This window comes from Onychostoma macrolepis, chromosome 10 (genome assembly GCF_012432095.1).
Source record: "Onychostoma macrolepis isolate SWU-2019 chromosome 10, ASM1243209v1, whole genome shotgun sequence".
NCBI lineage: Eukaryota > Metazoa > Chordata > Actinopteri > Cypriniformes > Cyprinidae > Onychostoma > Onychostoma macrolepis.
In genome coordinates, this window is record NC_081164.1 from 1251337 (window position 1) to 1264805 (window position 13469).

The 13469-nt window shown below is 38.8% G+C and overlaps 1 protein-coding gene across 2 annotated transcripts in view; it reads right to left on the reverse strand.

Moving 5' to 3' along the window:
* Positions 1 to 10593: 10593 nt before the first annotated feature.
* apbb1 (amyloid beta (A4) precursor protein-binding, family B, member 1 (Fe65)) overlaps positions 10594 to 13469 on the reverse strand; it is a 44348-nt gene continuing 41472 nt past the window's right edge. For both annotated transcript variants that reach the window (XM_058789357.1, XM_058789356.1), the window contains exon 14: positions 10594 to 12741. In XM_058789357.1, the coding sequence (XP_058645340.1) occupies positions 12577 to 12741 (165 nt within the window). In that variant the 3' untranslated portion in view covers positions 10594 to 12576. The remainder of the gene's footprint in view (positions 12742 to 13469) is intronic.

Genomic DNA, 13469 nt, shown 5'->3' on the forward strand with positions numbered 1-13469 from the left:
CGCCCGTTTCTGTCCACTATCTGAACATATTTTCATCCAAGCATATTACCAAATATTCTCACGAGTTCACACTTACATATAATAAACAAAGGTTATGTGTATTTTTGGTGCTGTCCGAGGGGAGTTTCGGCTCATAGGAGATGGGGGAGATGGGGGGGGGCTGTCAGGGAACTGAGCTGATTACTGAATGCGCTCCTCTCGTGTTAATTAGGTTAATTATCTGAACGGGCTCCCTCCAAACTTTGTTTATAAAATATTATTCTGTAATATATGAAGTGATCATTTCTGTAGTTCTGAAATGAAGCACAAAATTATGAAGAATTTTTTTTTTTTTTTTTTAGCATAGAATACTGTTATGAATGAAAATATTGCTTTTCTTGTGCCTTGTAGTCAGGTGAGATCAATGTGATGGTGTGGTTGTCTTTAGCCCAGTGCAAAACATGAACTGAACTGGGCTGCATTTCCCAAAATCATTGTAAGCCTAAGTAGATCATACAGACCTTAAGCTTACAATACAAAGAAGTGAGAAACGCAATGTTTGAAAATGTTCCTGGACCCGAATGCCCAAGACATCATGACAGAGTACTTGTTAACTGGTTAAGTCGCCAATTCCAAAACAACTTAAGTATTGTTAAAATCAGATACTCTAATACTTTTACTCAAGTATTGTATTACTAAATATAGGCTCAAAGAGACATGCCAGTCAAAAACTGTAACGTTGTGGAGAAGCTGAGGAAAACAGGCAGAGGCAAGGATCTGTATGCAGGGATTTCATGGGAAAATATAACAAACAATAAGCCAAAAACCACAGGGAACAAAGAACAGAATGACAGGCAAACAGACAACCATTACATTCAACAACTCACGAAGAACTAAAGAAACACTAGGGCTGTATAGATGGCATACAGGAGGCTAACAAGCTGAACAAGATGAGATACAAACTGACTACAAGCACCGCGGGAGACAGGAAGTGACATAAGTCCAAGACAAGGCACGGAAAACGCAACAAAAACAAGAAAGAGCTGATTTGTGAAGAGAGCAATCGCGCTTATTTTCTGAAACAAAAATAAAACTGTATTATGGACACCTTAAAATAAAGTGTCCATAATACAGAGTATTTAGTTAGTTAATTACTTGGTAGTAGCCGTTGTACTTACATGAAACAAAATGTACTTACCTTGTAACTAAATAACCAGACTCAGGCAGCTACTGTTACACATATGTATCAGACCATTACATCTACATAATTACAAACTGTAATTACAGGCTGTTCCATGACTTAGTTACATGGCAAGTACAATTTGTTTCATGCAAGTATAACGGCTAAAGTGCTTAATTGGGTAATTACTCTGTATTATGACACCTTAAACTAAAGTGTTACGAACTGAACACCTCAAAATTGCAAAAAACAAAACAATATCCTTCAAAAAGGTCTCTTCAGTATAACGGATAAATAAAATCAGGTAAGTAAAATTAAAAAGTCAAAGTCGTCTTGCACTGGATGTGCTGGTTTCGGCCTGATTGCCAGCTGCAGTCATATATAACACCTGTGATTCACAACTACTGGCTGAGGACCTCGTAAAGTAGCCTTGTTGACCAGTTTGAGTGAGTAAGGGCAAAACACACAAGATATAGTGCTTTCAGTGCGCTGTAGCTGGCAATATCACCACCTTTGTAGCAGAAATAAAACTGCTGCAGAAAAGCTAGGTCCATGCAAAATGTCATGTGTAACTGCAGCACTCATTACAAATGTAGTGGAGTAAAGAGTACAGATACTCATTCAAACATGTAGTGAAGTAGAGAGTAAAAGTTGCTAATGTCTTTGATACTCAGTACAACTACAAAGTACCCGAAAAGATACTTAAGAACAGTAATTAGTTACATTTACTCAAGTACTTTACACCTCTGGTCCTGAGAGTAAATATGTAGTATCAAAAGTGTAAAAAGAAAACAAAACAAATACATTCAAGTGTTTGGTGAATTCAGTTCACTGTTCTCTAATCCTAGGCAGTTAAGTTAATTAAGCTAAATAGATTTACCAATTTACTTGACCAATTCTTTAAAGAATGGGCTCAATTCCATTTTATTTGTATAGTGCTTTTTACAATACACATTGTTCCAAAGCAAGTTTTACAGGAAATAATGATGAAAACAGTGCCTTACAACCCCCCCCGCAGTGATCAGATGCGTTTATGGAGTTTTTCCTTGCCATTACTGCTTCAGTAAATGGTGAAGAAACACTGAGATGAATGAAGACTCACCTGGAGAAACCTTCCTCCTTGATCTGACACAAGAAGTTATGTATTGTCTGTTGTCAGTTTCACATTTCAAAAGAAAATTACAAATAAATAAGAAAGAGGTGCAGTACTTAACAACAGTGACGAGAAGATTGGATTATTTTACTGACTGATTTGATTTTTCATCAGACAGAACTAATCTTTATTCATGTCATTTTGTTAAGTGTTGTATTTTCTACAAGCAAAATCTCCAAACATGTCCAACTACATAATATGGATTATATTCTGAATTAAGAAAATAATTCTAATGCAGCCAAAGATATGATTACCTCATGAGTCTGGTTCATTTGTCCCATGACAGATGCAATGAACAAATCATTCTGAAATAAACAGATACAAACAGTGTGACAGAGAATTTACAGCCTATCGAGGTGACGATGTGTTTACATCACTACACAAATGTTGTCCTAATTATAATCAGGTTAATAATGTTTATGTAAACACGTTAACCTGTTTTCCTTTATCGGAGTAAGGTCATAAAGTATAAGCTGGTCTGAACAGGTTGATGTAGACATGTTTTTCCAGTTCCTGCCGAGTGGTTTGCGATTGCAGCTCTGCGTAGCTTTGTTTTTCTTATCTTACTATCACTCTCTTTTGTTTGAACTGCTAAAATATAACTTAATTATCACCATATTTCAGATGTTATCTATCAAACGGTCCAGTTACTGGTGTAAACTCGGTTCCCTGAGATAAGGGAATAAGCGTTGCGTTGCTGTGCGTACGGGGAAACTCCTGTTTACTCTGAATATTGACGCCTGATTCGGTCACAGAATAAGGACGAGGCTCCCCTCAGAAACCTAATGCCAAGGTTGTTTTTGCGACTGACAGCCAGCCACGAGAACATGATTCACCACTATGACTGCCACATGTAGTTTGAGCGTGGAAGAGGCATGCTCCTTATCCAGCAGCTCATGCAGAAAAGTTAACACGGATGACACGTCACAAGAGGATGGGTCCTCGTTCTGTGCTGACCGCCAGTCAGAAAAGACTGACCGTTTGAGGGCGTAGAGGCGTCTCGTAGACGGGGCCTTAGCCTCCAAAATGGTGTTAGTCACTCTTGCAGGAGGTGAAAAGAATCAACTCGGAGAACCACGTCTGATTCCTCCAGAGTGCGGCCACCGGGAGGACCGAGCACCTGACTTCCCCGACCCGTCTGATGACCTGAGGAGGCATACAAGCGAGCGCTGGGCCAGAGCACACTGGAAAACATGCAACTGCACATCTTCCAGTTTACAAAACCTTTTGAGTCTCGTATACTAAAAAATGCTATTTTCTTGAAACGACATAAAAACTCTTGTCAGACCAACAAAATTACCCCAAATGTTGTCCCAACTAGTCAAACAGTTGTCTGAACAAAGAATTTCATATTGTTGCAATGTTAAGGCTGTGTGAGTTCCCAGCATGCATTGCAGCATGAATAAATTATGCAGTTACTGTTACAGGATTAATGTTTCATTTAAACTTTTTTGTTGTTGTTTTATCATTATTGTTAGTTATTTGTTGTACTGTGATGTAAAGTGCTTATCTTTTTAACATTTGTTGATTGCCACCGTTCTTGAGGTTAGTGTCTAGTTTTGAGGCCTAGAGTACAGCTGCATCTCAATAAATTAGAATGTCGTGGAAAAGTTCATTTATTTCAGTAATTCAACTCAAATTGTGAAACTCGTGTATTAAATAAATTCAATGCACACAGACTGAAGTAGTTTAAGTCTTTGGTTCTTTTAATTGTGATGATTTTCGCTCACATTTAACAAAAACCCACCAATCTCAACAAATTAGAATATGGTGACATGCCAATCAGCTGATCAACTCAAAACACCTGCAAAGGTTTCCTGAGGCTTCAAAACGGTCTCTCAGTTTGGTTCACTAGGCTACACAATCATGGGGAAGACTGCTGATCTGACAGTTGTCCAGAAGACAATCATTGACACGCTTCACAAGGAGGGTAAGCCACAAACATTCATTGCCAAAGAAGCTGGCTGTTCACAGAGTGCTGTATCCAAGCATGTTAACAGAAAGTTGAGCGGAAGGAAAAAGTGTGGAAGAAAAAGATGCACAACCAACCGAGAGAACCGCAGCCTTATGAGGATTGTCAAGCAAAATCCATTCAAGAATTTGGGTGAACTTCACAAGGAATGGACTGAGGCTGGGGTCAAGGCATCAAGAGCCACCACACACAGACGTGTCGAGGAATTTGGCTACAGTTGTCGTATTCCTCTTGTTAAGCCACTCCTGAACCACAGACAGCGTCAGAGGCATCTTACCTGGGCTAAGGAGAAGAAGAACTGGACTGTTGCCCAGTGGTCCAAAGTCCTGTTTTCAGATGAGAGCAAGTTTTGTATTTCATTTGGAAACCAAGGTCCTAGAGTCTGGAGGAAGGGTGGAGAAGCTCATAGCCCAAGTTGCTTGAAGTCCAGTGTTAAGTTTCCACAGTCTGTGATGATTTGGGGTGCAATGTCATCTGCTGGTGTTGGTCCATTGTGTTTTTTGAAAACCAAAGTCACTGCACCCGTTTACCAAGACATTTTGGAGCACTTCATGCTTCCTTCTGCTGACCAGCTTTTTAAAGATGCTGATTTCATTTTCCAGCAGGATTTGGCACCTGCCCACACTGCCAAAAGCACCAAAAGCTGGTTAAATGACCATGGTGTTGGTGTGCTTGACTGGCCAGCAAACTCACCAGACCTGAACCCCAGAGAGAATCTATGGGGTATTGTCAAGAGGAAAATGAGAAACAAGAGACCAAAAAATGCAGATGAGCTGAAGGCCACTGTCAAAGAAACCTGGGCTTCCATACCACCTCAGCAGTGCCACAAACTGATCACCTCCATGCCACGCTGAATTGAGGCAGTAATTAAAGCAAAAGGAGCCCCTACCAAGTATTGAGTACATATACAGTAAATGAGCATACTTTCCAGAAGGCCAACAATTCACTAAAAATGTTTTTTTTTTTATTGGTCTTATGAAGTATTCTAATTTGTTGAGATCACAGAAAAAAAAAAAATCACACAAAAAGTTTGCAGAATGTAATTTGAGACACATTGGAAAAGCGTTACAAGTCTTTTTAACTAACAAAGCTGAGTTCGCTGATCAAAAAAAGAGACATGTGACTTTTACTCAATGACTTGGGTTGAGTGAACAACTTGGTCCAAAGTTGAGTAAACTCAAAATTTCAAGGCAACTTGCTGCACAGCTTTTTTAAGTTGTCAACTTTTCATTTTTTTACAGTACTTCTCGAACCAGTGAGATACAAAGTAGGCAGTGAAAGTTGTCTTCTGAGGCAAAGAGGTCCTCCTCTGCCCTCCTGAAGACAGACCAAATAGTTTGAACCGTTTAGGGGATGCAGTCTCCATTCTCCTGGTACCACATTACCCCTATGAGTCCGCCTTTGTGACGTGAAGACCCAAATCTGAATGACGCTGCTTGCTGCTAATCCATGACTGTTTCATAAGCGTACGGTTCCTGAGATTGAGAACGGGCCTGAGCCTGCCATCAGAGGTGGACAGTAACTAAGTGCATTTGCTTGAGTATTGTACTTAAGTAAAGTACAGATACTCAAAAAGTGTACTTGAGTCTTATTTTTTCTGGAAATGTATGACTTTAACTTCACTACATTTTAAAGAAAAATATCATAGTTTTCACTCCACTACATTTCTATCAAGGTCCTCGAAGTAGAAAGTCGTTACAACTGTATGTAGCAGATTTGAAAGTCAGTGTGTGATATTTTTTTTTCTCTCTAAAATGTGATTTTTTGGACAGCCTATAAGTAATCACTCTGCTTTACATTCTTTTTTGGAGTCCATGGAGGCAGAAGTAACTACCATCTACTATCTCTGGAAATGCCAGTACTGTCTTGCATTGGAACATTTGAGACAATCATTAGAGCTGTAATGGCCATAAAGTGCTTTGGTTACATGTAACTTCTGCAGGCCAACTTGGACATCATCACGGCAAATGAGGAGGCAAGAAATGTAGAAAAGTCTTAGCCAACTGAAGAAATAAGCAGGGATTCGGTCCATGTTTTCAAAAAGCCACTGCGCTAGCCAGCTCAACTGAAGTGGTCCCAGCCGTGCGTAGAGTCGGTAAAACAGAATTACAGACCAAACATAGCCACAGAGTCAGTGAAAGACCACTATTGGTTTATTCTCTTCTATGTCCTCATAGATTACGTGAACTAGTGAGCTGGATGACAGATTCTCTGTAAGTAAGAAAAACTGACCTCCAGTCTTGCAGTTGTGGCCTAATGGTTAGAGAGTCGGACTTGTATCCCAAAGGTTGTGGTTCAAGTCTCAGCAATGACCAGCGCTCTCTTCAACACTCAATACCACGCCTGATGTGAGATGCTTGAACAAGACACTGATCCCCCAACTGTTCCCTGGGCACCACAGCAAAAAAGGCTGCCCACTGCTCTGTGTGTGTGTGTGTGCGTGCGTGTCCGTCCTGTAAGGGGTAGGGCAATAGAATATACGGTCTGTACAGTAGAAAAAGCATTACGCCTATGGAGAGTCCCCACAAGCATAGCAAACCAGACGTGTGAGTGCGTCCAATCCAGAGCCCAAATTCCGAGTATGGGACACCATTACTTGTCAAAACATCACATCCTTTCCTTCCTTTTTTCTTGTTGGCTCCTTACCTGCTCTTCCTTTCTGTCTCCCCAGGCCCGGTTCTGTGGGGGTACACCCTCAACCAAATCAATAGCACCCTCAGTTAAAGCTGTAATAGCGTTTCATTGCAAATTTGGCAAACTATCCAGTTCGTTATGGTTTGCGTCCTGGAGATCGGTTTCTATTTCAACATGTTTTTGCAGCGTTGAGCAGTGTAGCCAATCAGAGGCATATCTGTTGATTTCTCGAATGCAACAGCCAATCAGAGGCGTTGAAGTTAGAATCCACTCACCGCAGAGTTTGTGTTCAGCATGAATTATCTTATAACAAAGTGTAGATGCAATGTAAATAAGAGATTGATTGTGCTGCACAGTGAACTTGATGAGTGACAGCTTTATAGTGATTATAAACCTGTGATATATTTATTACCTGTGACTGGAGTGAAAGTGAATGTTTATTTGAAAAAGGCAATATTAAGAAAAAAACAGCCCAAATAGAGCCTGCCAAAACAATCTTATTATTATTTATTTGATTAATTATTTTCTTTTCTTTTCAAGATATTTGTTTTACATGTTAATTTGTAGTTACTTTAAGGTATATTTAAGAGTAATTTTTATTACCTAATTTTGTTACCCAACGAAAATGGGCTATATACTCAGATTTTACTTTACATGTTAATGATGTCTTAACTTGTTTCATGACAGATGTATTGAAACACCTTAAATAATTATGACAGCCATTGTGTAAATGTATATTTTAACAAACTGAATTTTTATCATTTAGATTTTTATCATTATATTTAAAACAAATAGTAATTGAATTTAAGTTGTTAATTGTAACCTTACAATAATGTTAAAAGCCTATAGTTTAGAGCATAACCATACTGAACCGTCATGTTTGTGTACTATATACAGTGCCCTCCATAAGTATTGAACAGTAAAGACAAGATTGCTCTGATGGCTGTGGAGTCAAGAAATCTGTAAATATGATTAAAAGATTAATATGAGAAAACTACAGAATGTCACATTTTATTATTGGGTGATTCAACACATAGATGTTTTTCCAGCTCAGAAGTTCAGCACTTTTAGAGTTCATCCCTCTGTTCCAGTACTTACGCTCACATCAGACAGTTGCCTCGCAGGTCTTTCTGAGTGATCAGCTGTGTCCTGTTGTATTAATTCTTCAGATATTAAAAGCAGGGAATGTGTCGTATCAGTTATATCCATTACTCCTGCGTTCTGAACCTTGCATTCGATGATGACGCACACAAACCAGGATGAAGACGAGGGAGCTGACTTTTAGCATCCAAATTGCTTGCTTTTCTCTCAAAGAAAAGAGGAAGTCAATTATAGCTCCAGCAAAAACAAAGGGCATGAAGAAATCAAGAGTTTGGAGACCACCAGCAACCAACAACGACCTGATCGGCTGAGAAAACAACAGTAGCTGATGACAGACAAATCATAAAAGCTGTGAAAATGTCTGTAAAATCACCAACAACTTCCAGAAAGCTGGGTGATGCTCTGACAATCTACTGTCCTCAGGAGACTTTGACACAGAATTACAGATGCTACACAGCAAGATACAAACCTCTGACCAGGGGTCCGTTCTTCATACGTCGCTAACTCAGTTAGCTGGATTTGATTGAAGAACCAACCAATCCAAGATCACGCCAAATCATCAACAAAGTTCATCCCGGAGTTGCTGTCAAAGCTTAAACCTGCTCGAGAGCAGCTTATTTCATGTAAACAGGATTAGATTGCATCTTTTTAAGTGGAATTGATACTTAAAATCTGTCCCAGCTGCAGCTACTTTATTACAAGATTACCCTACTGGTCCAGGGATGTAGTTTAAAATAATAATAATTGAAAAGTTAATTGAAAAATAATATAATAATGTTGTGTAGTCTATAATACTGTATAGACACTGTATAGTATTTATTAGTGATGAAATAATTAGTTTATAATTGTATTGGAGGCTTACACACATGCTGTACAGTGAATCTGAGTCGTGCATTAATTTGAGTGATGGCAGATATTGTGGGAGGGGCTTGATGGAGCAGGAGATGCAGATAACTGGATCTCTAAGAAACTTTAATTGATGCTGTCACGTAACAAATCTGCTTAAAAGGTAAAAATTAAATGAATTGCTAATTACAACATTGAAATAAAATGTAAAGTCTGCACAAATTCTAGAAATCGTGAATCTAAATAATTGGAAATCATGCAAAAATAAATAAAATAAAATAAAAACCGTGCACATTTCATTTATCTATTATAACATTGATGTAGTTTTGTTCGCTCGGCTGTTTCCTTATAAAGCTCCAGAAATTTGTCAGTTTTTTCGTGAGGTGTCTTTTCTAATGATATGATGTCATCACGTTGCTGTCTTGCCGCAGCCAATCACTGCACTGCTGATCGCGGTTGCGAGGAACACGAGAACACGCAGTAATCCTAGACCACTTAATCCAGATATTTTAATCTAATACGCAAATTCGTTTGAAGAACCAAATTAGCCAGAGATCAGTTATCAGGATTAGAAGCGAGGTACGAAGAACGGATCCCATCACCAAAAATAGAAGCAAGATTAGCAAAAAAGCACAAAGGTGAGCATGTAGGTGAGTTTTGAAACCGAGTTTTATGGAGATGAGACAAAGATGAACCTTTATCTAAGTCAGGGGTGTCTAACTCAGTTCCTGGAGGGCCGCAGCCCGGCAGAGTTTAGTTCCAACCCTTCTCCAACACACACACCATGCAGCTCTCAATAGAGCCTGAAGGACTTGATTAGCTGGATCAGGTGTTTAATTAGGGTTGGAGCTAAACTCGGCAGGGCTCCGGCCCTCCAGGAGCTGAGTCTGACTCCCCTGATCGAAGTGATGGGAAAGGAAAAGTGTGCAGAAAAAGGGAACTGCAATGATCCCAAGCATACAGCCTCATCTGTAAAGCATGGTGGAGGCGCTGTCACAGCTGCCTCTGGAACAGGCCTCTCAACTTTACTGATGATTTAATGTATGATTACAGCAGCAGAATGAATTTGGAAGAGTACAAAACCAATATTCAAGAAAATGCCACCAGATTCATTGAACTGGCCCTGATGCAATATGAAGCACTTCCCAGTCAAGGAGTTTATCAGGGCAAAGAAATGGAAAGTCTTAGATTGCCCGAGTCAATCTCCAGATTTAAATCCGATCGAACATGAACTTCAGCAGCTGAAGAGGAGAGTAAAGACAGAAACTCCTCAAAACAAGCAACAATTGGAATTGGCTGCATTAAAGGCTGGGAAAAGTATTTCAAAGGATGAGAGCAAGAGTCTGGTGATGTCTAGGGGTCACAGCTCTGGTTGCAAGCAAGGGATCTGCAACTAAATAATAGCTTTTAATCTTTTACGTCTTCCTTAAATTCAACCATCCCAATACTTATGCTCTCATCAAATAGTGGGATGAACACTAAAAGTGCTGTCCTTTTTATTTGGTAAAACATGTTTAAACAGCTAATAATAAAATGTGACATTCTGTAGTTTTGTCTCATATTCATATTTGCAGATGTCTTGACTAATGACTACACAGCAAACAAAGCAATTTTGTCATTACTGTCCCAATACTTATGAAGGGCAGTGTATATATTCAGACCAACACAAAATACTGTAACAGTTGTTGAAGCTACTTTTTCCAAGTCACGAAAAAAAAAGCTTTAAAATGCATTTTCAACTTTTTATTCCATCCAGTCACATTATATGCATCTATAGAACATCCAATTTACATTTTAAGAAATCACTTCTCAACTCTCCTTAAAAATGTGATGACAAAAACATCCTACATCAGTCATAATGTTTATAGGAGTCAATCTTAAATTTTCAGAATATCATAGCTAAAATTTTGCCTTATTTTGAAAAGCAAATGTACTTTTATCTACTATCTGTGAATATTTCTGCATAAGCAAGTAACATTTCAAGCTAGTGTTTTTATAGCTGTGCTTTTTGGCACACAAACATAAAGTACCCTCATGGCATTTCATTGAAAAAAGGACATTTTCTTTGCTACCATTTCTTGATGTGATGCAGAATATTTACATGTACATGAATGCTTATTCTCCAATAAAGGTTTTCTAGAGTGTTACCAACGGCACTGCATTTTAAGCATCACATTACATTATCTAGACCTACACACAAAGTATTAGAGTAAACAGGGCCAAGATGAAGCATTCCGATACACGAGACGGATAAAAAAAAAAAAAAAAAGAGCGCATTCAAAAATTGCCTTTAACGACAGGTGTAATTAGATGTGAAAATGGGTCAGAAAAATTAAGCTGTCTTGCATTATTAGTGTATTAAATTCAGTATGTACATTAACTGGAATAATCAAAGAACATGATATTTATGAATTTGACATTCTTAAAAGTTTAAGACATGGCAATATGTTACAATGTTGTATTTGAAAGAAAGAAGAAAAAAAATAAAATCTATATACAGCAAGACATCCATCGTTGCAAAGAATTTAAGATACATTTCCCCCCCCAATGTGTAAATATGTGCAGATAATCAGTTGACTTCAATGTACAATTTAAAAGAGGGACCAAAAAAACAAAAACAAACATTTTTAGTGACAGCAGTATGTACAAACTGGACAGGAACAAACGCAGAGCACCCTCTAGAATCAGCGTATGCCACATTCTTTGTTAAACACACTATGCTGATGTTAAGTTTGTGTTTTTGATCATAATCAAAAATCTTTTTTTTCATCAAGATAAAGCCATCCAGCATATCAAACACGCACAAAAATGTAAAAGAAATAAAAATAATAATAATTAAAAGAAATGCTCATTTAAAGCGGGGCTTTCTTAATGAGCAAATACACTTTGGAAGACTAGGATATGTTAATGCTATTTTACAAATGAATAAAATTGTCTAATTAAGTTCACAAACTGGCAGAGTGGGTAAATGTACAGTGATGTATAATGTAAGTTTATCAAACATCAAAATCAACTATAATGGAAGAAATGAAAAGGCTTTGTGACTTGCAGTAAGCAAGGCAAGTCGAATATATGTGGAACTGCACCTTTTTTCATAAAGTCAAAGAGTTTTGGAATGTATGCAGGTCTGGAACATGAGAGTGAGTGAATGAGGAGTTGATGTTTTGGGGTAAACAGCATACAGATGTTACTAACTCTGGGTTTGCTACTGATTTCAGTCACGGTTCGCATCTATGCTGAGTTTGGGGAAGAGCAATCAATTCTTCAAAAGAAAAGAAAAGCAGTCAAAGCTAGCACAGTATGTGTCACAATGCAAAGCCAGAGGAAGAACAACAAATAAAAAAGAAAAAAAGCACATTGCATAGTATATAAGCTCATTTTAGTGTTTTTTGATAGCATGCGTAATGTTTAGTGTCATTAGAGAGTGTAGTCCACATAACATCGAGTACACTGAAAATCCAATCCAGGTAAATCACCCGGTAGTGCTAAACCACTTCTACAGTACATCTGCTAATGTAAACAAACACAGAAAAAGCAACTGAAAATGTAATGCGTAACGATGGAATATCTGGCAATGTGTCCTCTGGTTCCTGCTGCACGCTAACCGCAGGAGGACAGTCGCAGTGGCGGGAACGACCCTCTAATAGTAGGCCCATAAAACACACAAACACACACACAGAACAAAACATATTTGTGGAAGTGTTTTCCTTTTTAGGGAGTCTGAGATCCAGATCTCTTGAAGCTACCCAGCAGACTCTGAACACCCTTCTTCACGCTGGATCCGACCCTGCGGGCGACCGAGTCAGCAGGCGGGCCGGGCAGACAAGAGCTGCCACTGCTGGGAGGCCGAGCGTCCAAACACTTCTGATACCTCAGCTGTGAATGATGGAATACATCGACAAATTTCAGCTTGAACTTTTCTTGTCAGACTATACTCTGTAATCTAATCTCCCCAAACACCCCGGTCAGTCGAACAGTCCCCAAACACTAGCAAAACAGAAATGTTCTACGTTTGGGAGTTTACTGCAAATTAATTCTTCACTAGCCATGAACTCCCCAATCTCTTCCACATGTGCAGTGTTGCACACTTTTTTATGTTTATTATTGGTGTTCTTTGCTTTTAGTATATAGTACAGTAGAGAGCAAAGAGGAAGCAAACAACCAACAGTGTTTGGCATTACTTTAACCCATGGGCGTCAGAAGCTAAATAAATGTGGGTGGGTCTCACAGGTGGTAAAGCACATAGTGTTTTTGACGCGAGCGACCCGAGTCATTCTTCTCCCTTTTCACATCTCATATTACATCGGAAAGGCATTTGTGTTCAATAAAAAGAAAAATGGAGGAAATAATCGAAAAGTTGAAATAAAGTACCGGGTAGAGTTAGGTGTATCTGAGCAGTAGATACACTAAGATGTCGCGGGACTGCAGCAGGCGCGAGTAACTAGTGAAAACACAGAATAGAGTTATACAGACTCTGAAAGAGCCAAGCGGACTGGATTTGAGGAAGCAGTAGTGTGGAATTCAAGGCTGTAGCTAAAGAGTTTAATCTATCAGGGCATTCGTCATGTGGAATGGATTTGACTGACGGCGCTCTGAAAAGTGCA